This window comes from Stegodyphus dumicola, chromosome 8, assembly GCF_044657685.1.
Source record: "Stegodyphus dumicola isolate Sdum_Otavi_A_Nest chromosome 8, ASM4465768v1".
In the NCBI taxonomy this organism is placed as follows: Eukaryota; Metazoa; Arthropoda; class Arachnida; order Araneae; family Eresidae; genus Stegodyphus; species Stegodyphus dumicola.
The window spans coordinates 127,373,406-127,400,078 of NC_140775.1; the positions used below are offsets into that span (position 1 = coordinate 127,373,406).

A 26,673-nucleotide genomic window follows, 5' to 3' on the forward strand; every position below is an offset into this window, starting at 1 on the left:
AAGTTAATGATTAAAAAAAAAAAAAAAAAAAAAAAAAAAGACATCTGCCAGTATATGAGTATACAAAGTAACCAAAAAGTTCTTTCCATTCAAGATCATCAGAAACAGACAGACATACAGCATATGTTACTCAGTATATTATGTATCAAAGTGGTCCTTTAGCATCCAGTCCTCTTTGCCAGTGTTCCTGCAGCTGTGCAATAACTAGCAGATAAAACTTGGAGATTGTGCATACAAAGAAGTCCTTGAATTCATGTCACATAACTGCGTCAAAGGATTTCCCACAGAAGTGTTTTCACAGGAAATGGGAGAGGTGGGAAATAGTGTAGAATAATCCGTCATTGATTTTCTAGTGCATAAGTCATTTTGTTTCCTGTCTGTGAGCACTTCAGCAAATGGAATAAACAGCAAAAAAAAAAAAAAAAAAAAAAAAAAAAAAAAAAAAAAAAATTAAGTAGCCAAAAAATGTTCTATAGCCTTCCTTTTTTATTGATATAGATTATGGAAATAGATTTTTCACATTTAAAAGTACACATTTTAATAATAATGTTATATTTCTCAATTTAATTGCATGTCTAATCATGTGAAGACTTTCAGCAGCAATCTTTCATATTGTAGGAAGAAATCAAAATACTGAAAGTTATAGTCTTTGTGGATCCTTTTCAAGAAGTTGATGATCAGGTAAAGTATATAAAAATGAAATGAAATTTCATATAATACAAAGAAGCTCTTAAAAAATGGTAAATAAGAAGTTTCTGAAGGCTTTATGTATGTTATCTGCCAGGAAAAATTTTGTGTTTTTTCAAAAAATGGATTAAATGTTATATCTGTTTATTAGTTTCCTTTTCCCTCTTAGTGCAAGAATTTTAGTTATAAATATTATATAACGGCATAATCAAATGATTGTTTAATTATGATACTAGTGGGAAATATTTTGAATTTTTTTAGCATTATCATCTATTATAATTTTTTATTATGCTTGATGGTTTACTATGTCTAGTTACCCTTCATCGTAAAAAAATAAAGCTATCTTAAAAAAGTCAGCTTTGCATAGTATTGAACATTTAAAACGCTGTGGTTCGAAAAACAAACATTTATTACAAAGCAAAAAGAAGAAATACACACACAGCAAAAAGGTTTACTGAGGTTATGTATATAACTTTACAGCATATCATAGTTTAATGAATCACAAACAAAACACAGAAAACAACCAACCAAAAATAACATAAATATAAACAAATAAAATAGGATTAAGTTTCAGAATGCATTGGATGTGACAGAAAGCTATAATTCCTTTTAACCAATAAAAATGCGATTACAAATATCTCAACACTCCGCAATAATTGCACATTATAGAAAAGTTAAAAGAATGACACAATTTTTAAACAGTTCAATGACAATAGTTCATAAAATTTTGTTTTGGACAGAGCCTTAGTTAACATATCTGCGATTTGTAAACTTGATTGTACATATTCAATTTTAATATTATTTTCTTTAAAAGTCTTACGAGTGAACTTTAATTTTATATCCTAATGTTTCAACCTACCTAAAAAGTTTTCATTAACAATACTTTTAATATATGACTGGTTATCTTCAAAAATATAAACATTTTTAACACTGGAAACTTCATTTACTACATTTCTTATCCATAAAACATCTTGAATACCTTGCATAAAGCAATTATTTCAGCTTCTGTTGATGACAGTGCAATACACTTTTGCTTGTTACAGCACCACATAATAGGACAGTTTGAAAACGTTATAAAGTAACCAGTAATTGATTTCCTATCTTGAGTATCTCTCCCACCACCAATCTGCATCTACATACAAACATAAGTTTGCCATTTCCAAATCATCCTTTTTGTATATTAATTTTTAATTTAAGGTGTTTTTCAAGTACCTAAGAATTCTCTTTAGAGCACACCAGGGAACATCAGTAGGATGCTCCTGCAGTTGACTTAAGCAATTTACTGTAAATAAAATATCTGGCCTTGTAATAATATATGCTAAGTAAAGTAAAGATCCAATTAATTCTTTATATGGGCCATGAAATGTACAGGGTTGCCACGCTACCTGGAGAACCGCGAAAAGTCAGGGAATTCGAAAATTGACCAAAAAATTCAGGGAAAAGTCAGGGAATTTAAGTATTTTTGTCAAAATCTGGAAAAGTCAGGGAAGTTCATACAATGATCCCGCCAAAAAAAGCGATTTTTGCGCCGACGTCGGAAGAGATAACTTTTTTGGCGAATTGCCTATCACGTGAGTGTCTGCTGGCATAGAGCCAATTTTCGCAGCTCCAGTTTGATTGAAGAACTATTATAATTATATTTGTGTTTTCAAGTGTTAAGGTGCTTTTTAAGAACATACCTAATTAAATTTACCTAAAATCTAACCTAACTATTTAGCATTGCGTTGTGATTTATAAGGACCGGATTAGCCTCGTGTTGAACTGGTGATGATCATGAGTAATAATTAAATAAAACATACATTTGTTATCCAATGTATATATCTTAAATTTTATTAAGTTTCTTAAGTGGAAAAGTAAACAAAATTATCAAACAAAGTATACCAAGAATAATTAAGAATAAATGTCCTCTGGGATTTATTGAATAATTAAGTGAATTTGCTACACACAATACAAGTAATACCATAATTTACCTCTTAGCGTAGCCAACGTACATTACGCGGATAGACTGGAATTTTCTTGAAACGCACCTGGAAAACCTGGAAAAGTCAGGGAATTTCATTCTCCTGTTTGAGTGGTGTTAAGTTTAGGATTGTGTATCCATAGATCGCCAATAGATGGCGGTAATGTTTGTTTGTAAAAAGAAACTGTGATGTCAATTATGTATATGTATCAGTTCGTCTTTGGTGTTCGTGAATAAATGTTGTGTGGAAGAACGCTCCTCTGTTTATTACTTTAACTGAGATCCAGTCTGATTTATTAAAGATTTACACATATTTTATTTAAGTGGCAACCCTGAATGTATTTCCTTTCTAAAAAACAGCTGCTGTAGATTTTGGTTCAATAGGAGTTTGGGCAGTTTTATAATCAGACATTTTAAATTTATCAAGTTATTTTTCAATATATGGTTTCTAATCTAAGTATAAACAACTCGACTCATACTTCAGTCTAATGCCTAAAAATTCTGACACTTGCAGATTTTGATATTTAAAATTCATTAGATAACAATGATATTATATTACTTGTTTCTTTTACACCCAAACCTGCAATTAATAAGTCATCCGCATAAAGAGCCATAATTACTTTTTTACAATTTAGATTTCTGATGAAAATACATGGTTCAGAGTCCAATTGCGTAAAATCTAATTTAATAACATACTTAAGAAATTTCTGATACCATTGTCGAGGAGAATGTTTAAGACCATATAAACTCTTTTTAAGTTTGCATTTCTTACCACTCATATCATGATATCCTTTGGGCTGGTTCATGTAGATGGTTTCATCTAACTTACATTCAAGAAAGCTGTCTTGACATCTAAAGTAAAAGTTTGTAAACCTTCATTATTGATGATTACTAGGATTTAACGTAAAGAGCACATACAAATTACTGGAGAAAATGTGTCTGTATAGTCTATGCCTTCTTTTTGCATGAAGCCACGATCAACAAGCCTGTCTTTATAAGTTCCATCTCGTTTTTTACATTGAAGCCATTTGCAGGAAATAGCTCTTTTATCAGGGGGTAAATTTTGTAGATCACAAACGTCGTTATCTTCCATAGATTTCATTTCCTCGTCCATAGCTCTTTTCCATAGATCTTGTTCTACGTGTGGTAGATTTACAATATCTTCAAATGTCAGAGTGTCTTGTTGAGCAAACATCACTTGGTAAGTCTCAGGATTAGGATACCTAACTGGTTGTTTCTTTTCTCTTGAAGATTTTCTCTGTTCCTTCTTCTCATTTGAAGCATATAATTCACTGTTATCAGTGTTTGAAACTGATTTGTCTTCATTTTTAATGTCATCATTGTCATTTTCACTCAAATCAGAATTATTGGGAATGTATTTTTGACTTTTTACTTTCTTCTTTTCTTCATTGAGCTTAAAATTTCTGGAAACAATGATGCGTCTTGTTTCTGGAATCATTAAATGATATTCCATTGTGGAATAACCTACAAATATCATTCTGACAGATTTTTCATCTAGTTTCTTTCTTTGGGATGGTGGCACAAGAGTAGAAGTATCACAGCCAAATACACACATGTTTGTCAAATTAGGATTTTCATCGTACTTCAGAAAATAAGGAACATGATTGTCAGTTGAACAACTTGGGAGTCGATTATTTATACAAGGTGTTTCAGAGATCATGGGACAAACTTGGAGGGGTGGTGGAGCATACTAAAACATGAATTTTTTTATAGGAATGCAGGGTCTAAAGTGACGGATTAAGACAGGGAAAAAAAAAAAAAAACACGAGAGGAAAATGTGTTTATGTACAAAATCAGCGCAATGTGTTTCTTTGTAGCAATACAGTATTCACAATAAATGTTCAAAATTGCGACCAGCAGCAGTAATACATGCTTGGTAACATCGCAGAAGAGATTGACGAACATTTTGAAAAACGACAGACATTTTGTGCACGCTTGCAGCCACAATGGATAGTCGTGCAACGAGGTCCTCCAGTGAGTCAAAGGAGTCTCGTAAATGATGTTCTTCAGATGGCCCCATAAAAAAAATTAAGCTGGATAAATCTGGCAAACGGGGTGACCATCGAATGGGTCCACCATGGCCAATCCATCGGCCCGGAAATGTCCGATCCAAATAATTGCGGACCCGCACGTGGTTATGGGCTGATGCATCATCATGCTGGAACCACATGCAATCACGAACAACAGCCGGAACATCCTGCAGCAATTCAAGTAGCACCTCTTGAGAAAAATATGATAACATAAGCCATTTGTACGTGCAGGTATGGGCCTATGAGGTAGTCGTTAACAATACCCGCCGACACATTCACGGAGAGGTGGGTTGCATGTGGGCGTGTGCCATGTGGATTATGAATTGCCCACACGTGCATGTTGTGGCTATTGAAGATGCTGCCCTGTGAGAAAGTTGCCTTATCCATGAATAGCACATCCAATGGGAAATATGCCAACGCTGCACACTGCTGTAAGAACCAATGACAGAAATGAACTTGAAGAGGGTAATCTGTCTCTTGCGAGGCTTGAACTCTCTGCAAATGGTATGGGTGCAAACCATTTTCATGCAATACTCTCGAAACGGTGGAATGACTCAGCTGCAGACAACGTGCAATAGCTCTTGTACTTATCTGAGGTGATTCATGCACAATGTTCAAGATAGATTCTTCAATGCGAGGTTGTCATGCACTTCTTCCACTCCTAGTGTCAGAGGTGGTTTCAAATGACCCGCTTTTACACAGAGACCAGTGCAACCTCTTGAACATTGTGTGCTTCGGCATACGCCTGTTTGGAAACTATTTCTGTACAACCGTAGAGCTGCTCTACCATTCCCATTAGCAGCACCATACATGAGATGCATGTCAGCATTTTCCTTGTGTGTAAACTCACCCGTCATGCTCGACTTTAGAATTGCGAATGATCCTCTGATGCATCGGATCATGGTTTGTCCGGCTCACTACCGCCCTCTACCACAGCATTGCCAGCCAATCACAGCTGTAGTTCCTATTACTGTTATTTCCCATTTTTGGACATTTGTTGTTAATATGTATTGCTGCAAAGAAGCACTTTGCATTTATTTTGTACATAAACACATTTTCCTCTCATGTCGTTTTTTTGCGTTCCTGCCTTAACCCGTCACTTTAGACTCTACATTCCTTTACAAAAAATGCATGTTTTAGTACACTCCACCACCCCTCCAAATTTGTCCTATGATCTATGAAACACCCTGTATAAGCAGCTGTAAGTACTGCTTCACCCCAAAAGAATTTTGGTAAATTTACCTGAAGTATCATTGCTTTTTTCAACACAATTCTATTTGTTCTTTCAGCAACACCATTTAGAAAAGGTGTATAGGAAGGTGCAGGATCTATTTTTACACCTGCTCTTTTAGCAACTTCATAAATTTTTCCACTGACTTATACTTTGGCATTGCCACAGCGCAGTTTTGTGACAGTTGGATTCAATTTAAAGAATAGTTTAAGTTCATCAGCAATGTCACTTTTTCTTTTGAGCAGTCTTATTTTCATAAATCACGAGTAGTCATCAGTTATAGTCATGAAATACTTTTTCCCCATGGAGTGTTTGAGGTTCTATTGGACCACATATGTCAGTGTTTATAGTTATAAATGGTTTGGATTCTTTTCTGCAAGAACCCTTTCCTATAGGCAATGCACTTTGTTTGGCACGAACACATACTTCACAAAATGTTTCTTTTGCAGGAAGATTCATTAGTTTTAATTTTTGATCACAACAGTGTCCTAATCTTCTGTGCCATAAATCATCATTCTTTACTGCTAAAGCTGTATATAAGTTTGGAGAAAAATCACTAAAATATTGTCCGCATTTGTCCAAATATCCAAATCTAAAACGTTTGTTTTTGTTTTCAATGTAAACTATTTCATTTAAAAAAATTACGCTTAAAACTGCTGCTTCAATGTTTTTTAAAGAAATTAATTGTTGGTTTAATTTCGGAACGTAAAGAACATCTTTTAACATTATTTCAACACCATTCTTAGTTTTGCAGCAAATGTCACCAATGCCTTCCATTTCTAAAACTGCCGATTTGTACGTGCATTTAACAGTTCCAGTCTTAGGCTTAATTGAGGTAAACCATTCCTTGTGAGAAGACATGGGAGAAGTTGCACCAGAATCAATAATAAATTTGTCATGCACAAGATTTCCAGCCATAAAACACATTACAGGTGATGCATACTTATTACTATTTGAATTTGCCTGCTTTTTAGTATTATCAAAACATTCACTTTTGAAATGACCAGTTTTACCACAGCTATGACAGATGCAGTTCTTTTTCCTACAGAATTTAACAGAATGTCCTTTTCTTTTACAACAAATACAAAACAGTTCTTTACAAGCTCTAATAAAAACAGGGTTGTCCATATTTGGTTTAGAATACTTATTTTCACTTTTGTAATCAAACATAAGGGATTCAGAATCAATAGGTCTGTTTGTAACAAAATCCAAACTCAAATTATCACTTATTATTATTTGATTTTCTTGTGATGCCTTAAAATTATCATATTCCTTTGGCAGTGACAATAGAATGTAAATAATTACATCAAAATCACTTCCTTCAGATCCAGAGATGCGTAGATTACTAACCAAGTTCATTATGTTGTCGATATGTTGTCTCATTGACACAACTTTAAATTTTCTTATGGTAGCTAAACATTTCCGCGTTAAAATTTGACTCACTGCACCTTTAGCACTATACGTAGTTTGCAGTTTCTTCCATATTTTACGTGGCATGTCTTCACTTTGAAGAAAAGCAAGACTTATCACTTAAAAGCGCAAGAATTAAGGCACAAACCTTTTTTGAATTCAAAACATCTGCAGCTCTGTCCACACTTGCTTCTAAAATGTATCCAATTCCTGTGCAGTAAATACTGCTTGAACCCCTTTGACACCGAACAGTAAAGTTATTAACGCCATCAAATGATGCAACACAAAAAATTTCTTTTTCACTTCCACTTGAAAAAGCCATAATTCACAAAAAACCAAAACAAAATCAAAATCATGCAAACCATAAAATATGACACTGGCATAGAAAATTAGATAAAAAAAAGATCAGTGCATTCTAACTTTTGACGAACCACGCTCTGCTGTTGAGCATTTAAAACACAGTGGTTCGAAAAACAAACATATATTACAGAGCAAAAAGAAGAAATACACACACCAAAAAGGTTTATAGAGCTTTTATATATATAACTTTACAGTAGATCATGGTTTAACGAATCACAATTAAGACACAGAAAACAACCAATCAAAAATAACAAAGAAACATAATAAAGAAATGTAAACAAATAAAATAGGATTAAGTTTCAGAATGCATCAGATGTGACTTTTTTTTTTTTAAACTTTTAATTATATGTCAATTCATATTCTGAGCACTTCTAATTCTGTCAAATTTTTTATATGCTGTTTAATCAGAAGAGAAAATGGAATAATAAACAAGCAGTCCCACCAATTTTTATTTCTTATTTTTATAAATTGTATAAAATTTTTTGAATTAAACAAAAATCAGGTTTTATATTTCGGTCTAATACAGGAGTCAGCAACTTTATAGCTGTGGTGTGCCAAACTAATCCACCAATATGATTCAGGGTACCACACAGTAGGAAATATTTGAAAAATTAAATTCCCCCAGCAATGCATGCAGAGTTAAAGTTTTATTATATATCAATTATGCATTGTTTAAATGTATTTATTAATATAAAATAAACAAAAATATAAATTTTTATATAGTATAAAATATAATGTAATTTTATATACAAATAAATGCAGCGCGCAATGAACTGGAAGTTGATCTGTCAGCACTATCCTTATCTTCAGGGCAGATGTTTTTATTTTATTCGGCTTATAATTCCTTACTAAATGTAGTATTTCATCTCGATGTACTCTGATATGATTTAAATCAAATTCCTCGTCATTATAAATATCACGAATACACATCAAATAGTATTCTGGTTGCAATTTTCTAATTTTGACTATGCGTAATGTATGCTTTACACATGCCCACTTTGAAAGAAATGTTTAATAAAGTAAACAAATAAATATTAAACTTTTTTTTATAAATTTTGATACTCTTTAGATCATAATTGCTCTTTATTTCATAAATTACGGTTTCATATTTTTAATTTTATAATTTCTGCATGCCATCTTACCAGATTTAAATTGATAATCTATAATCTGGAATCGTCGAAGTCCCGATGAGTCCGGATTAAAGACTTTTGACTTTACAACATCGTTCACTTCAGTAGTTTCATCAAGAGCAAGGCTCACTTCAACAATTTCTTGTAATCCAGAATTCTGTGTTGTTGTTACATTTTCTGCTATTTCAGTGAATCGTCTATCAATAGTTCCCATAGAAGCCGATATTTCTTGAATTCGAGGTACTATGATTTGTAGATTTGGTAAATCGCTGAACAATATTTCAACACTTTTAAAAAATTCTTTTAATATATTCGCCATCTATGAAAGTTTTGCTTTTGGCAACTAAACAATGAGCAGTTATGATACTATATTTGTTGCTTTAGGTTTGGTTCCAATTGTTTGACCAAAAATGCAAAAATGTTTATATCCAGAAGCAGTTCTTTTTATAACTTCAAGTTTCTCATCAGAATTCTGAAATGTGGAGTGATGTTTAGTTTGAAAACGTCTTTGTATACTTAATGTGTGACATGCGAATGCTTTGTGACATAACACACATACAATACAACTCTTTTTATGTCGGAATATATATTCATTTGTCCAAGAGTCTTGAAAATGAGGAACATGAGGCTACTTTTTTTAATGGACATTCAGTTGCGGAGCTCCTCTGGCTTATCATGTCTTACTAGGTAATGGTGTTTAGGAGTAATAGTATGGGGGTAGAGAAGAGGGGATATATATATATTAAGGGATTATAAAGAGAGGTCTAAACAATTGCACGGTGGCATGCTATGAAATTGCGTTCTAAGATCTTTGATATTTATCATTATATCTGACTTTTTTCTCAGTTATCGTTAATATATATGCTGTTATCAAAACATGGCTATATATAAACATCCATCTGCAGTTTAATAAATGAAGGCATATACTTACAACAGGTTTTAGTACATTAAGAGCAATGATAAAAAAGGTCCACACAATAAACTCCATTCCTCCAATTAAATTCAGATTTGTATATGCTCATTATTTCTATTCAGAATTTTATTATTAATTATAAAAAAAGATACTCTAATTTAATTCTACTAACTATGTACACTATAGAACAAACAACACAGGCCAAAATTAAGACATAACATTAATTAACATATAAATGTGTAATGGAACATCTGTAACTGCACCTTTTTTAACAACTTCCTTATTTTAGTTTCAGTTGATATTAATTACAGGGAAGTATCTAGTTCTGCATTTCTGTGTTTTTCTGTATTTTATTTTGGAACCTGTATAGGTGGAGAACACTGTTTTACAGATATATGTAATTGAGAAAGGCAATAATACCAGTTTTGCTTTCCTCAGACAAAATTTCAATTCATCTTGTAAATGCGGCCAGAACTCTGATACACTTTGGTTTAAGGATTTTTAGTTCTGTGTAAGATGGAAAATCTATGAGAATTTTGTATTCTGCTCTGTTGAATGATTTATTTTATGTGTTCATGTTGAACTCATTCAGTACCTATTTAAAGTCATTAAGCATCTTCATTTGACCTAACAGAAAATAATGTTTGAACGAGTATTTCAAAGCTTCAAGATATGTTTTATTTATTTTTTTAATTTAATTTTTTTTTTTTTAAATTTCTTTGTGTTTATCTTGAATTCCTGATGTTATTTTCATTCTAAAAGCATTTTGTGAGAGGGAAGCTTTTTGTGTTTAAGTTGCTGGATTTTCTGTGCTAATACTTTCTCTTTAATTCTATAAACGGATATAATTTCATGTTCAGTTACAAGTTCCACTATTCAAGTCCTGTAATTGCTGTGTCCAGAATTTTGACTAACTTGTCAATCAAAATTTTTTTGTTTTCAATAACCTCTCTGCCATTGTTTTCACTATCGGTAGCAGTATTTTCTGGATCTAGAAACATAATTACAAATTTCACTGTCCGTTAACTGATTGATGTTGGGGCATCTGAAATTTTTAATTGCCATATACCATGACGATTTTTAAATTTGGTTAACCAACCTGTTGAATATGTGTACTCAGTTGTTAATATCATTTCTTCATGAAATAGTTTGGCTTGAGCCATTAGCATTGAACCCATCATTGGCATGCCCTCGCTGCGATGCTTTCTGACCCATTCAATCATCACTCTGTTACTCATTGTAAGTGGGGTGTCCAAACAAAAAAAATTCAAAAGTTCCTTTCATACACAGTTGACTTTCCAATGCTATACTTCTCATATAATTTTGAGACGGATATGCCTTTATCGATTTTTTGCAGCAATTCCACTTTTTATCTAATGGACATCGAAACATGCTTTCGCTTTGCAGATCCTTTGGCAGCTCCAGAATTAGAAACTCTTTTCGGCATAATCGAAAATTCAAGCTTTAATTTTTGTAAAATTGCTATAATAATAACAGTCTGCAAAAAATAATAAGCTGGATCAAATTAGAAGATTAAGAAGCAGCACAAGTCGGCTACATTAACTGAAATTCCTTAGAATCAGTGAAGATAATTTTAGCCTAGCTTGATAGCATCCGCTGTACATTATTATTGGCTATGTATCACAAGATTGGCAGTGAAAGGCAAGTCGTTCTGCTGAATTTTGTCTTTCTTCTAATGCATATTGAATCATGCCTAAATTCTATTAGTTATTATACCTACGTCTATTTCTTGCACATGCTTAAGGCTAATCTGAGTTTGAATAAATAAACTCCCACATATACTTAAGCCTTATCTAGAGCTGGTGCTAGGTACCACCTTATGCAGTCTGCAGGTTTTACATTCTGCTACAAAGCGCCTTCCCAAGTTCTAAATTTTCACCACCCCTAAACTTTCGGTCCCAGTGCTTTCCCTAAATTGTAAAAAATGTGTCATCCCTTAATTTTGCTGCTCGGTGCTTCTCCAAATTTCAAAAATTTTGTCTTCCCTAAATTCTGCCGTCAGATGTTTAGACATTTGCTGCATGAGTCATTACTGAAGCTGTCATGTATTGATAAACATGCAGCGATGAAAGCAAAATATAATAAATAATGATAAGCCAGGCCAGCATCAGAGATATACAGTAAGTTTAAAATCAATGCTGTTCCCATGTAGAATGTTTTGGTTTTAGATGTATGCCAAGCAGACATGCAGCTACGGAGCCAAATTATTAATCTCACAAATTTATGCTTACATGATTGTTTCTTCAAAAACGAAGTATTTTATTTAGTGCCTAAGTGAAATTAATAATCGGGACTCTCTACGTGTTTTATTATGGAAGGAAAAATCAAATGCACATGTGTAAAGCATACAAAAAAAAGAGAGTTTGTGGCTTTGAGGTCTGGATTTTAGATCATTCTGGATATTGGACGTCCGGATCTTGGATTCTGTACTGTATTTATTCCTTCTTAAAAGAATTATATTGAGTTTTTCAAATAATGATTGAAATGGCCATGTAGACTCAGAAGTGATTTCTTTTGTAAACTCATCTCATACAAAAATTAAAGCAAATAAAAAATTTATAACAAAATACAAATATTTACCTGCTTGCAAACTAAAGAGCAAAAGTCAGTCAATAATCTAACATTATTCTTCTAAATATTGCATTGCTATTTTTTTAGTTGTAGTACAGAATACACTTATTGAACATATATTATAGTCAGTTTATGGACATCTGTTATAGTCTATTACTTTAAAATAGGCATTTCAAAGCCTTTGCAAGACCTCCCTATTTGCGATCATGAGTTGTTACCTCTGCATTGCACTTATTTCCTCCTCATTTAAGAATATAGTACAAGTGAACTTTCATTCATGCACCTTTCATGAAGTGAAACTCACTAAAATGCAGAGGAAAATTAGGCTACTCAAATCATCTGCTGTGATTGTCACTCCCATGGTTATGACAAAATTTCTATTCTAAAGTAACGATGCAGCTATACAACTACGCAAAGAGCTCACATATACAGAAAAATCTTTGAAGTATTGCTATTAGAATTAACTGTGACACACATTAAAATACAGAGTGTGCATGACTGGCCAATACTCCACTCTGCCTCACTATCTTTTCTGTTTTTCTTTGTAATAATTTTAGAGTCATCTGCTAGAGTGTAAATCTGCTAAAGGAAGCACTAAATTCAAATTTGAAAATTTTTATTCAAAATATAATTTTTTATTTTCTTATTTTGATTCTTCTTTTTGTTTCTTATTTTGTAATTTAATTCAATTTATGTAATCTTATTTCCCTGAAGTGACCACAGAGCCCATGCAGAGTGTGCATTGAGCCCTTAGGGCGCCATTGAGCTCAGTCTGGGAACTGCTGATCTAAATCATTTAAAAATAAAATTATTATTATTCATATTATACAAATAATTCAATATAATTATATCTATTCAAGCAAAATTAAGTTACCAGTTAAATGCATTTTAATGTCTTAGATAGGGTATGCAATTTTCATATTTGTGAAATATAAGTGAACTCATGTAGAATTTACCAATACAGTAGAAGTTCAGAAATCCGCAACGCTTGGAACCAGAGATAGTGCGGATATTATGATTTTTCAGATTTTAGGACAGAAAAGATAATATTCAGACTAAAAGGGCAAAATAAATAAGGTGTATTAGATACATTTAATTAAATTATTATATACATTAATACAATAATTAATTATATGAATTAAATTATTATTACATATATAAACTGATTATATTATATTGTTCATTTACATTAGGCTCCTCTATTTTTAAATCAGCATGAATCTGCTTCCCCTTTTCTCTCAGGAGTAGTCCTGAAATAGTTACCCCATTACTTCACCGCTGCCGGAACCACTCGTACAAGACAGCATCGAGGTTTGCCAATTTCGCCTCATGTAAAGATTTCCGGTTTCGGATTCCAGTGTTAGAATCACTGTTGCTGTAAAATTTCAACAGCTTTTCTTTATTGTTCCGTATATCATGCACAGTCCCTGTGGCAATTCCATATGATTCTGCTATAAACCGAGCAGTAGAACCTGCCTACATCTTTAGATGGAATTTCCACTTTTTTCAATACCGTCAATGCAACGTGTTTACTTTTTTCAACATTGCAAGCTGTAAAATCACGAGAGCGTTTTTCATCTGTCATTGTATTAAAAAGCGCTAAAATTAAAATGTTCTTAATATATCCACAAAATATCCGGATAAAAAAAAAATGACATTACTAAATAATTTCGTGAAATAGCAAAGCTCAGAAAGTACAACAACGTGAAGCTTGAACTTGAAAGAAGAGTTAATCGTCTGCTTTTTTACCTCGATGCAGATTGGAGGGAAAAAACTTTTATCATGATGTCAATAATTTGGTATTTCCATTATGACTCATTATTATTCGGTAATTATTACATCATTATCCAGTAAGTATTTTTTCTTTGATATTTCTTACTCCATGTTGTGGTTTCCGGAACCTATAAACAAAATGTTTATATTTTTAGAGGCAATGAGGATTTCAGGTCTTCGGATTTTCGGTATTTGACTGTATCAGTGATTAGATATGAAATAATCATTTTGAATTTTTGAATGAAAATTGAAGTAGGTAGTTAAAGACAATTCATGTAACACTAAAGTGATGCTACTGTTATAGCTTTCATTTAGTTTTTTCTTTTTTCAGTTTTATTGTAGTAATTTATTTTATTATGGTAGTTTAAAAAAAAAACAATGATTTGTAATTTTTTTCACCTGCTAAAATATGCAAAATTCTCATTTCAGACTTTTACTTTTGCCAAATTTTATTCTTATGCATGAAGTATGCATAGTAGTGTTTTATTTTTTCCCCCTATGCTTTCTTTAAGATGATATTAAAATTTGGGGGTGTTTCAAAAAATTACTTTTTAATGAGAATATCTTGTTATTAAAAAAAAATGCAGTGGCATTTAGTGACAGTTTTAATGGATGATGAAAAGTCATAGTGCACACCATTATGAAATTATATAATATAAGTGCAATGTATCTTGCATAATGAAATATTGTGACTACTCTGTCATATTCTTAATTCATTTTATTCACATAAGCACGTATAGGTATTTTATTATGTCCTCTCGATCATTGATTATGTTTCGATGCAATTCATATGTTATTTTCTTGGTATTTCTGTGTGATAACACCCTTGGTTGATGAGGTAATGTAGATTTATTGTTGCGCATTGTGTCAGTTACAGACAAATATTTCCGAAGATGATAATGCAATTATTTTTATTTTGTTTCTATACAATACCAGCCTTGGTTGATGGTACCCATCAACAGACTACAGATTGATTATTGTGAATTATATTTGTTACAAAAAATTCTTTTGTAGTGTTTGGAGTCTTACCAAAATATTAGAGTTCATTTGTCAAAGGTTGTTGTAAATGATCTTAAAATGCAATAACTTTTATATAAATGATTCTAGCAACAAAATTCCTGTCACAATTATTTTTTCACATTTAGAGTTTTAATTAAATTTACGAGTAACTGTTGTAAGTCATCATAACTTTTACTTCGAGTTCAACAAGTGTATTAATACTTTACTAGTATAATTCCATTGACAATATTATTGGTACTAATTCAGTATATCCCAAATCAGTATCTAATTAATTGTAAGATCCTTTTTATTTCCTTGTATAAAGTAAAAAGGAAGTATTGTAATCGGGAAGGATTTCAGGCATCATAGTTCAACAAAAATATCCATTTTCACCACTATCGAATGCAATTTAATGATGTTTTTGCGTGACATCTGTATGTAAGGACAAAATACAGGACTCTTTTTTTCCCCCAAAATATTATAAAACTGATATAAAATGAATTCTGAAGAGAATTTTTCATGGCGTCTGTATGTACGTACGTACGCATCTCGCATAACTCAAAAACGAGTAGCCTCAGAATGTTGAAATTTTGTATATAGGACTGCTATAACATGAAGATGTGCACCTCGTATTTTGGTTGCAATCAGGCACACCAAAAGTATATAAATATATGTGTATATATATATCCAATCTGTTATTCGGGTCAGTGATCACAGTTTCTTTATTCCTATGTGTTCATAAATTATGCATTTTTTGCTTTAAAAATGATTGAATTATGTTGTTCTTATCTTCTGGTTAAGGTTTTTATGCCTCTAGTAAATCTGCATGCAATATTTGTAGAATTATCAACAATTTAAAAGTTGTTTAAGTGCAGCTAAGCCTAATTATTTTTGCTATGGTGGACATGTTTGTTTACATTTGAAACTTACTAGAATAGCAGATTTGTTGCGAATCTAGAGATTTTAAGCTTCACAATAACAAAGATAACACCTTCTTTTTATTATTGTGAATTAAATCACGCTTAATCCATTCTGGAATTTATTTGAGGAAATAAAGATTTACTTTGTAATTTTTAATATAGATATTTTGAGTTTTTATGTATTTTTGCCTTGTTGCGAAGTGAAATAATTAATTGAATGAGAAATATTGAATCGTCTGTCAAAAGCTGTTTATTTTTTGTTTTGTTTGCTTAATTTCTGTTATACATTGTTTCAGATTTATTATAGTATTTGAATAGGACATGTGGCAGCAATTAGATAATTCTTCAAATGATATAAATTTTGTGCATTCTGAGTTATAATATGAACGAAATGTAATACTGTGGTAAACAAATATAGTGAACTTTAAAGAGTGCATTTATTCTAGTGTAGTTTATGCATCGGCGAAGTAGATTTAATTCAATCTAGTAAGTTTAAATGAAATGCAAGGAAAAATGCAAATAATATTCCATGCAAGGAAATCATGTGGTATACACATCAGATTTTTTATTAGTTATTATCACATAAATGAGAAAATGGATTATTTTCATTTCATGCAAGAAGAAAATAGTATATGTGAAATAAAATTTATATATATATATATATCTGTTAATGCATGGCAAATATTATTTTTGAGTTGTCGTGTAAGTTTTTTTCTTAGTATTTAACTATTGAAGTTATGTGAGGTTCTTTCATTGATGAGTTTTAATTAATGAAATATGTGCTACATTTTCAACAGTATATGTTGCTGATAATGACTAGAATTGTTTTTTCATAAAATTTGTGAATATTGAAAGCAATTTTGTTTCAGCATTAGTATGCATGTGATAAAGGTGTTATAATATTTTTCAAAAATTTAAATCAAACTTTTCTTTTATATAAAAAATAACTGGAGATAACTGTAAGAAATTAAATGGACAATTATCGCAATATGAAAGATAGTCATTCCTGGCAATCTTATAGTCTTGGTTGTCAATAATGGTGCTAAAGATGTTGATGTTAACAAACCATTGTTCGTCTGTGGTCCCTCAGAGAGTCATTCCATGCTAAGAAGGAAGACTGAGCCTAGCAACATGCCTCTGTGGTGTATTTCTCTTATACTCATTAGGAATTTTTGATTACTGTTCCAAATATATCATACTCTGCTTTTGGATGTATCATCAATATTTTACACTGGTATGCAGCCAAGTTATCCTATTGTAAATCTTATATTGCAAATGGATCTAGGATCATATTATGACAAATGGATCCAGGATCATATTCTGCGAGCATTTGTGTTTCTCTTAAAAAGCAAATACAAATTAGTATATCTGTCAGAAGTGGCACAACTTAGAAATACTATTAATATTTCTTTCACAGGAATTAATATCATGTTACTTGTTTCCTTACAGTCAGCATCTGAATTTACTCTGCAAAGCCATCCTAGATTTGTTTGTAAATAATATAGATTTTCATTGATCTTCAGAGCAGTTAATGTAAAATTAACATGAAGTAGATCAGTTTCTATAATATATATTTTATATTTCTGAAATGTTTTTTGATTTTTCCAAATTACAATTTAATAGATTTTAAATCCTTGAGCCTTTTTGAAAATGATAGGAATTCCAAAAGATAATTATAATTGTATGGATTACCTGAGCTCCCAAAATAATTTTATGATTCCCTGAGTTGACAGAATCACCATGCTAGTGTATAGCTTGCCAAGGGTCTTCACTTGTATTTATCCATTAAGTAATACTTTATAGCTTTATTAACAAAATTGAATTTTATCAAAATGTCCTTATTGCAGCTCATAGTAAACTTTTATAAATAAATCTGAATAAGATCTGTGATGGTAATTTATTGTTACCAGTCATAATGCATTCATTTTGAGTACAATGATGTTTTCCTTAATGCACAGTTTTAGGGAATACAGTATTCCCCATATTTTTATAATTATACAATTTGTTCCCTTTGTATTTTTCAATCTTTACAAACTGTTGCACAGAGATACTTATTTTAAATAAAATTATTCTGTTTCATTTTTTAGCTTCTGAAACTAAGAGAGCAGGAAAAAGAAGAAAAAGAAAGTTTGTTGGTGAAAAAGGTTGAACCAGAGCAAAAGAAACTGAAAACATTTCATAATGGTGTAGGAAAATACATAGACTCAAAATCAGTGTAAGATATTAACAGCATTTTTTATTAGCAAATATGCATTTTCTTCTTTTTAAATAACTGTATTTCACATATAAATTGAATAAATGTATTTCAATCATTAGGAAATTTCTTGATAGTTGACTACTGTAATATTTGGGTGCTGAAAATTTCATATTCGTGCATGTAAAATTCTCAGTTTCAACAAATTACTATAAAATCCATGCATGGAGTATGACACTTTCCTTATTTTATTTTAAAGAAAGAAAGCACAAAGTCACATAAGATGTTAATTTGATTTAATTGAGAAATATTATGTATATGAATGTATTTATGAAATGACTACACACTAATCATCATTAAAATGACTGGTTTGATTTCTTATTTATATCATTAACCATAAGGGGGGGATCTGTATATTTACAGTTATTAACAGAGTTTCATGTGATAAAAAATGTATAAGCTGCAACCCAAATTTAACTAATTGGTGAGGCTAAGCAATAAATTTTATAAAATTGGAAGATTCTTGTACATACATAGCTACCAACTCGTCTGGGTTTACCAGGAGATTCCCAGTTTTTCATCACACCTCTCGTTTTTCTAACTTTTAGCGTTTATTGAAGAAAATTTTCAGCAATAAAATTAAATTGTTCATTTAAAATTTGCACAGTTTAATTTTCATTATTGAATTAATGAAGTTAAACTGTGCACATTTCAATCCCTCATCCCTAGTGATCTTCAATAAAATTTTTCTTGTTAAATTTTATTTGATCTGATAAAATTTGATCTTGTGTTAATGTACTGTAGACATTTTCAGATATTTTTATGAAGATTCAACCAAATTTTTTATCAATAAATATTTGTTTTTAATGTTATTTTAATCAATATACAGTCATTATGTCCATTGTAGAACAGGAAATGTGAAAAATATGCTATGCCTCCACTAGAATTTGAACTCAGAACCCTCTGATTTCTACCTAGGTGTACCTCTAATTAACATCACTAAAGCATAGGTTACTTTGGACCAGTGGCATTGCAAATGTGGTCAAGAACGGGAGCATGACACTAATTATGAAGGGGAAAATAAATGGGTGCGTTAGGGATCATAAGAGGAGATATATTGTAAAAGAAAAGTGTTTTTAGTGTCATTCATAATCAGTATATCAGGAATAAAAACTTAAATGGAGCTACAATTCTCCTCTGTTCTTCTTTGTAAGTCAGTAATGTATGTAAGGATGTACACTGCAAAAAAAAAAAAAAAAAAAAAAAAAAAAAAAAAGGGACAGTTCTATATTTCCTGTTCTACTGGACCAATTCACGAAATTCAAATCGTGTTTTTCATGTCTCGAAAGCAAGACTTTATATATCAGATTTATATATAGCATTATTCTAACATTGACACAAATCATACTTTTTCTGAAACGGCATGCCAATTTTTTTCCATATTTCAATTCTATGATTCAATATGCTTACATATTCAATTTTGTAAAATTTGGTGCGAAATTTACAGAGAAATTCGAAAATTTATCTTGGCGGAATTTTTTCAGTTTGCGCCAAGAATAATTTACTTGGCAAACTTCTTAATTTATAACAACACAATTTTCCTTTCCTGTTTTGCATTGCAGACGAGCAGGAAAAAAGTCATCTTTAATACTTTCAAATAATTTTAACAAAGTGTGTAAACCACATTTGGCATTATTATCACTAAAAGAAAAAGATGCCAAATTTCAAAATGTGCCAATATGCAATTTCATGTATATCTTAGAAAATTTTGAATAAAAATCTAATTTTTTGCAGGTGTGCCTAGAAATAGGTCTACTTTAAGAGGATGTTAAAAATTTTATAACTCATAATGCAAAAATTTTTTTGAAAAATTTATAAAATATATTTAAAAATACAAATTTTAAAAATAAATCATAAAAAATGTGTGAATTATATTAAGTGTAAATTTCGAATTCTGAAAGAAGGAATCAAGTAAGTTTAATTAAAAAAAGAGATATTAATAAAAACATATCCAATTCAATTAACATTGAGGAGGTAAAACTTTGAGAGCTAATTTTTAAAAACTACTCATGCAATTTTTACAAAACTTGGCAGTTTGGCATAATTTGAGTCGTAGAATCGAAATACGGAGAAAAATTGGCATGTCATTTAACAAAAAGTCTGATTTTGTGTCAAAATATTTATGTTAGAATAATGCTAGATATAAATGTAATATATATCCTAAGTCTTGCTTTCGAGACATGAAAAACTGAAATTGAATTTCATCAAATGGCCCAGTAGAACGGAAGATATAGAACTGTCCGCCTCCCCCTCCTCCGGCACTATACATAGTACCAGAATTGAGACAAATTATATAGAATTGCAAAAGTTTTGAAAAAACGTCAAACTCTGGACTGAAAATTTCAATAGAATTTTAAAAAATAAAAATGATTTAATTCAAAGTTTTATAATTTTTTCCAAAAGTTATATTTATCTTCACTCATTCATGCTCTAATGCAGGGTTTCTTAAACTGGAGGTCGGGGGACCTGCAGCAGGGGTTCGCCAAAAATTTTAGCAGTTCTGATAGTTCTTTAACTTATTATAATAATTTTACAATTACAAATATTTTTAGGCAATGTATCTGAAAATAGATAAAGATAAGACAGTACAGACAAAGAAAAAACGAAAACGTTTCGACACATTCTTTTTATAATATAAATATTCATTTTCTTTTCTTTGCACGTGACAGTGTCATTTCGTCTGTTACTTATTTAAAATTTTAATATTGTTCTATGTCTTAAAAATAAAAATTAAAGTTAGTGACCTAAAACTGCAATAGTATATTACAGTACTAGTGAAAAAATTGACAGTTTCACTCATGCGAGTGCCGGATTTGCACAATACTTATGGTGGTCCCACAAATTTTTTTTAAATATTATGGGGTCCTGAGGGTCGCAAAAAAAAAAAAAAAAAAAAAAAAAAAAAAAAAAAAAAATCTCAGTAATAAAAAGGGGTAGCGACTGAAAAATTTTTAGGAAACTCTAATGCTTTCTTCTAAAAAGGCTATTCTATTGCCAAGCCTTTGTTTTCCCTTTGAAGGGGAGGACTATGTAGGATATCAAATACAGGGTGAATCTGAACAAGTGGGCAAAACTTTATTGGGTGATAGGCTGCAGTTATACAAACAATATATTTGTCATAGAATGTATGGTCGGAATGCAAGCAGTGAAAAGTTAAAGGGTAGTTTTCCACTGTCAAATTTAAAGAATTAACCCAAGAATGAGAGGAGATACTTCAGAAAACATTTTACCAGGAATGCAATTCATGTACATTTTCAAAATAAATTGCTCAAAAGCCCTTTGCCAGTTATTAAATTTACAAAATAGTAGAAAGATAGTATAAATAATAATTAAAAGGGAGAAGAAACAATATATTTCTACATATTTACATTAAATTTCTTATCATAGTCATCCATGTATTACCTCCGATTAAGGTTTAAGCATCAATTATCATATTACTTTAGATGAGAAATTTTGTAAAAAATAGTTAATACTAGCTTAATAGTTAATACTAGCTTTAGAGAAATGTTAAATAGAGGTGTTTTAATCTGTAAGAGAATTGTGATTAACTTAGTGATTTCTTCTTGTAAATTCGACATTGTTGGAAATATTTTTTATTCTAAGGAGTTGAGTATGTATGGTATAAGTATTACTCTTTTGGAGATATTGGAGTGCGAATGGATGAGTTTTATAGTAGGGAAATCAAAATCTCATCTTTTGTTGTAAATTTTTATCTTTTATATCTTTGAAGTTGATAATTTGAAAATCTAGGTAATTAATATCTCCTTGTTGAAAGTTAGTTTTATTACATTTCAAACATAAAGGATAAATGTAATTTATTTTTATTTTAACTGAAGTTGTTGAATGCGATAATACCATCCATGTATCTTTAAATCTTAGAGTAATATGAACGTTGTTCATAAGGTAACTGTTGTTGGAAATGAAATTCCTTGGTGAAAAGGTACAAATTACAAATTGCAGACCTAGTGCTAGTTTCCATCAGGATGCTGAAAAAAAAAAAGCATTATTAAATTATTAAAAAAGCATTGTTTTAAAAAAGCATTATTAAATGCAATGTAGTTATTAAAAAGAATACATTTTAAACATAGCTGTCATTCTTCTTTTGAAATAACAGTAATAATTTGTGGAAATAAATCTAGTTAGAAGACTGTCAAAAACATCTTGTAAAGGAAAAGCCATGTATAAATTCCCAAAGTTGTATCAGAAAATATTTTTAATCTTTAAAGTGTGAAGTTCTTCTAGTATCGGTTTGTTATTACTCATTTATTATCCAGTTAAAATTATGTTCTTTCATCTAATAAAGTAGAGAACTTTTTAAAGTAATTTAGTAAAATGGTAGTCTATTTCTTTCATGTAATTTCTGGTCCCTTTAGCTATTATAAATCAAAATTTGTTTGACATTTTATGAAATTTTGGCAATGCATATAAGTTGGAAAATATATTAGAAAATTTATTCGTAGTTATTTTGTCTTCAATGAATTGCAGTGAAATGTCTTTGCAGCATATTTGCCGTAGTTTTAATATTATGGTAAGTAACTGCACTATGAAGTTCTTTTTTTAATCAGATTATAGTAGAAAGCCTTTCAAATAATACTGCCTGTTTACTGGCCAGTTACTGACTTTGTTTATATTCGTAATGGTGAAAAGATCCTTTAAAATTTTAACTTTCTTGTCTAAATCTTGCATATTATGTGAGATCTTTTTTGAATTGTTGAATGCAGAACTTTTTGCTAACTTTGAAAGTGGGTCGAAATTTGGTGCCAAGATTTCATTAATTGCCTTAAATTTCTATCTTCTATAATTTCTAAATTTATAAATGTGTTGATTGACATAAGGGCTGTATTCTGAAAGTTTGTAGTTTCAAGTATCTAGAGCATCATCGAACCTCATGGTGGTTAATTATTAAGCTACTTAGTGTTCTTTCATATCGATAGCTTGGTATTGCCTGTACTTTGTATGGAAACAGATGTTGGTATAGTTTAAAGATCTTATTAATTTTAGTCAGTTATAAACGGGATGCTTGAAGTTGATAGCACAGAAATATTTATTTTCAAAAGATTTGTTGCTATGTAGTTTGTATTTACAAAAGTCTATTATAATGTCTTTTAGTAATTGGAGGCATTTATATTTAAATTGAAAGTGGTATAGCAATTGCTTAAGGATTTTGTGTTTGAAGATGTGGAGTAAATTGATAATACTTAAATTTTGAATTTAAGTAAGTGAAATTTTGTAAACACTTTTTCAAAATCTGAAGTAAAAAAATGTCTTTTATTTCTATCTCCTCCTCTTGTTCCTCTTATTGTTTTGGTACAGAATCCTCCAAATTGGCTATAAACTGAATTTATCTCTTAAATTATTCTGTAAATAAGAATTGAGCCCGTAAGGGTAAAGTGTTTTATTTTGTAATATGTAAATGGATTTCTTTAAAAGTCTTATTTTGGTGTTGGGAGTAATATCCAAAATAGAAATATTAATTTGTTCAAAATCGTGCAGTTGAAAATGTTCAAGAATCACTGTATTATTACCGACAACTTTCTTTTCCTTATGAGGCAGACTTTTAGATTTTTTAATGTGAGCTCAGTGGTTATTAATCCTAATGTTAAGTTTGTTCTTGGTTTGTCCGATGTAACTTACGTTACATTTATTACAAGTGATCTTGTAAATACAATTAAATGTTTTTCAAAACATTTGTTGTGGTTTTTTTTTTTAATGAGTGGAGAAGAAGTGGCATTAAACTTACAAGTTTTTCAAAGCGAATTTTTACATTCATTTATTTCAATTGACTTTAACTGAGCTCAGGTATAAAAGTAAAGAGAAAGCTAACCTACTTTACAGTTAGTCTTTTTGGAAGGAAAACTAAAAACTTAAAAATTCACCAGTATTAAAGGAAAAAACCTTGCAAATTTACCAATCAGAAAATGACAAAAGAACCTTGAAAGGAAACAGAAACAATAGTGCTGAAAGCTGCTAACAGTAGTAAGTACAAAAATAAACATAATTATAGGTTAAATATTAAAAAGTTTTGCAATATTTTATTGTTCAGAAAGAAAAGTCTGATATAACAGTCCAATATTTATTCAAAATTTCATTCTATTATTAAATTGTTATTATTATTATTATCATCATCATCATTATTAATTTGGGAAATGTTAGGGACTATGTACTGTTTCATACTTTACTAGGAATTGTTTTGGTATGTTTAGACTAGAAAAGCATACGTAAATGTAGTTTGTTGTATCTTCATCTCGTGTTTTAATATCAGACCTGCTTGTTTAGTGATTGTCAATTAACTTCACAAATCTTGAGTAGAACTAATCATATCAACAACATACAATTTTTTTCACCCTAATGGCGGGTTCTAGCCATTTATATACACATTGGCCATGCCTAAGGCCAGAAATGGTGGTCACTTTATTGTGGAGGCACCTAATAGATAGACCACTGTTACCTCCTATAAGGGGATAGGCAAATTATATCCATTCCATTTCTGGGATTTGAACCCAGGCCCTTCGGTATGGCAATGAGAGTCACTAACCATTTTCCTATCTGGGTGACACACAACAATTTAAATTGTATGAGTTGAAGTTTCATTTCCTGTTTTAAAGCTGCCATTCAGTTAAAATAGTTCAAAAAAGGAAGAACATAAAAATTTGAGATAATTTTCTTAAATCAAAGTAAAATTTTCATTAAATCAAAATTTTGTTTACTTTAGTTAAGGAAATGAAAATTAATCTTTAAAAATTTCTGATTTGATTGTACAGTACAAAGTCCATAATCCGGACGTCCATTATCCAGACCTCAAAGCCACAAACTTTTGTTTTGTATCCTTTACGCATGCGCTCTTAATGTACCACGGAAAAATGCTTGGAATAATTTATGGCCAGTTACCATATTTCATGGCGAGGACGATAAAGATGATAGCTGCGAATTTGAAGGTTTTGGACATAAACTAAAGGTGAAATTTTCCAGTAATTGGATTTTGTAAAGAAATGTGGAGAAGTGGTAATAAATGAAGATGATATAACAGAAGTTTTTCATTGCGACGACAATGCCCCAATCATCAATCAGTTAATGGACAGTGAAATCTATACTATGGTTCTAGATCCAGAAAATACCGCTTTTGATAGTGAAGAAAGTGACAGAGAGGTTATTGAAAACGAAAAAAATTCGATTGACAAGTTAGTCAGTATTCTCGACACAGCAATTACAGAGCTTGAACAGTGGAACTTTGTAGCTGAACAAGAAATTATGTCTGTTTATAGAATTAAAGACAAAGTATTAGCACAAAAAATGAAGCAACTTAAAAAACTTACATTGAAAGAAATGTTTAATAAAGTATACAAATAATCCAGACCTCAAAGCCACAAACTTTACGCAGCACGTAGAAAATGCGCATACATTACACATGCGCGCGTTGAAAGAAATGTCTAATAAAGTAAACAAATAAATATTAAGCTTTTTTTTTCTAAATTTTGATAGCCTTTAGATCATAATTGCTCTTTATTTCATCAATTACGTTTTCATATTTTTAATTGTATAATTTCTGCATGCCATCTTACCGGATTTAAATTGATGATCTATAATCCGAAAAATCCCCTAATCACCAAAGTCCCGACGAGTCCGGATTACAGCTTTGTACTGTATTATGCATCTAAATAGACTTCATATTACTAAACAAATTAAAACTAATACATAAAGTATTTGTATTACTTTATGTGACATAATCTCCTTTTTTTTTTCTTCCAGGACAGAAACTGAAAATGATGTAGTTGAAATTAAGAAGAAGAAAAATGTAACTGGTAAATTTGGTGATTTTAGTTCATGGTGAAAATAAATAAATTGTATTGTTTTCTGAAAATATTGTATGTACATTGTAAATATCTATGTGAAATAAATTATAATTTTTATAAGAATAAAATGATAATCATTAATTTAAATTAGGCAAATTATTTTATATTACTTCAGCAACAAATGATAGTATACGGCATAAAAGGTGATTTAAATATAACTGTAGAAATGAAAATAAGCATGAGTCTATTTTTAAATTGACTTGGTGACACAAAAATTGCTTAAATGCACAAATTTTTTAAGTCATTTTAATGTATAAAAAATTCCTTGGTTTTTAGTATACTTGATTTGTAAAGGACAACATTCATTGCTTGAAATTTTGACAAAGCAGTTTGCAATTTTAATTGTATAATTAATTATAAACTCTGGAAGTCTTCCTGAAATACCATTTGCAAATAGGGGATTTTCCATGCTGCATTATTACTCATTTTAGCCTAGTAAAAACATCTTCGAATTATATTTTTAATATACTGTAAGCCTATGTATTTAAGATTCATACGACAATTTATTAGGTAAATGAAGATCTTTTTTAGCAGAAAGGGTGT

General features: G+C 30.6%; 1 protein-coding gene across 1 annotated transcript in view; it reads left to right on the forward strand.

The window, feature by feature from the left end:
* LOC118194795 (RING-type E3 ubiquitin-protein ligase PPIL2) overlaps positions 1 to 26,217 on the forward strand; it is a 114,008-nt gene extending 87,791 nt beyond the window's left edge. The window contains exons 14-16 of the mRNA XM_035365998.2: positions 619 to 681; positions 18,114 to 18,241; positions 26,027 to 26,217. Coding sequence (XP_035221889.1) covers positions 619 to 681; positions 18,114 to 18,241; positions 26,027 to 26,108 — 273 coding nt within the window. The 3' untranslated portion in view covers positions 26,109 to 26,217. The remainder of the gene's footprint in view (positions 1 to 618; positions 682 to 18,113; positions 18,242 to 26,026) is intronic.
* The last annotated feature ends 456 nt before the right edge of the window (positions 26,218 to 26,673 follow it).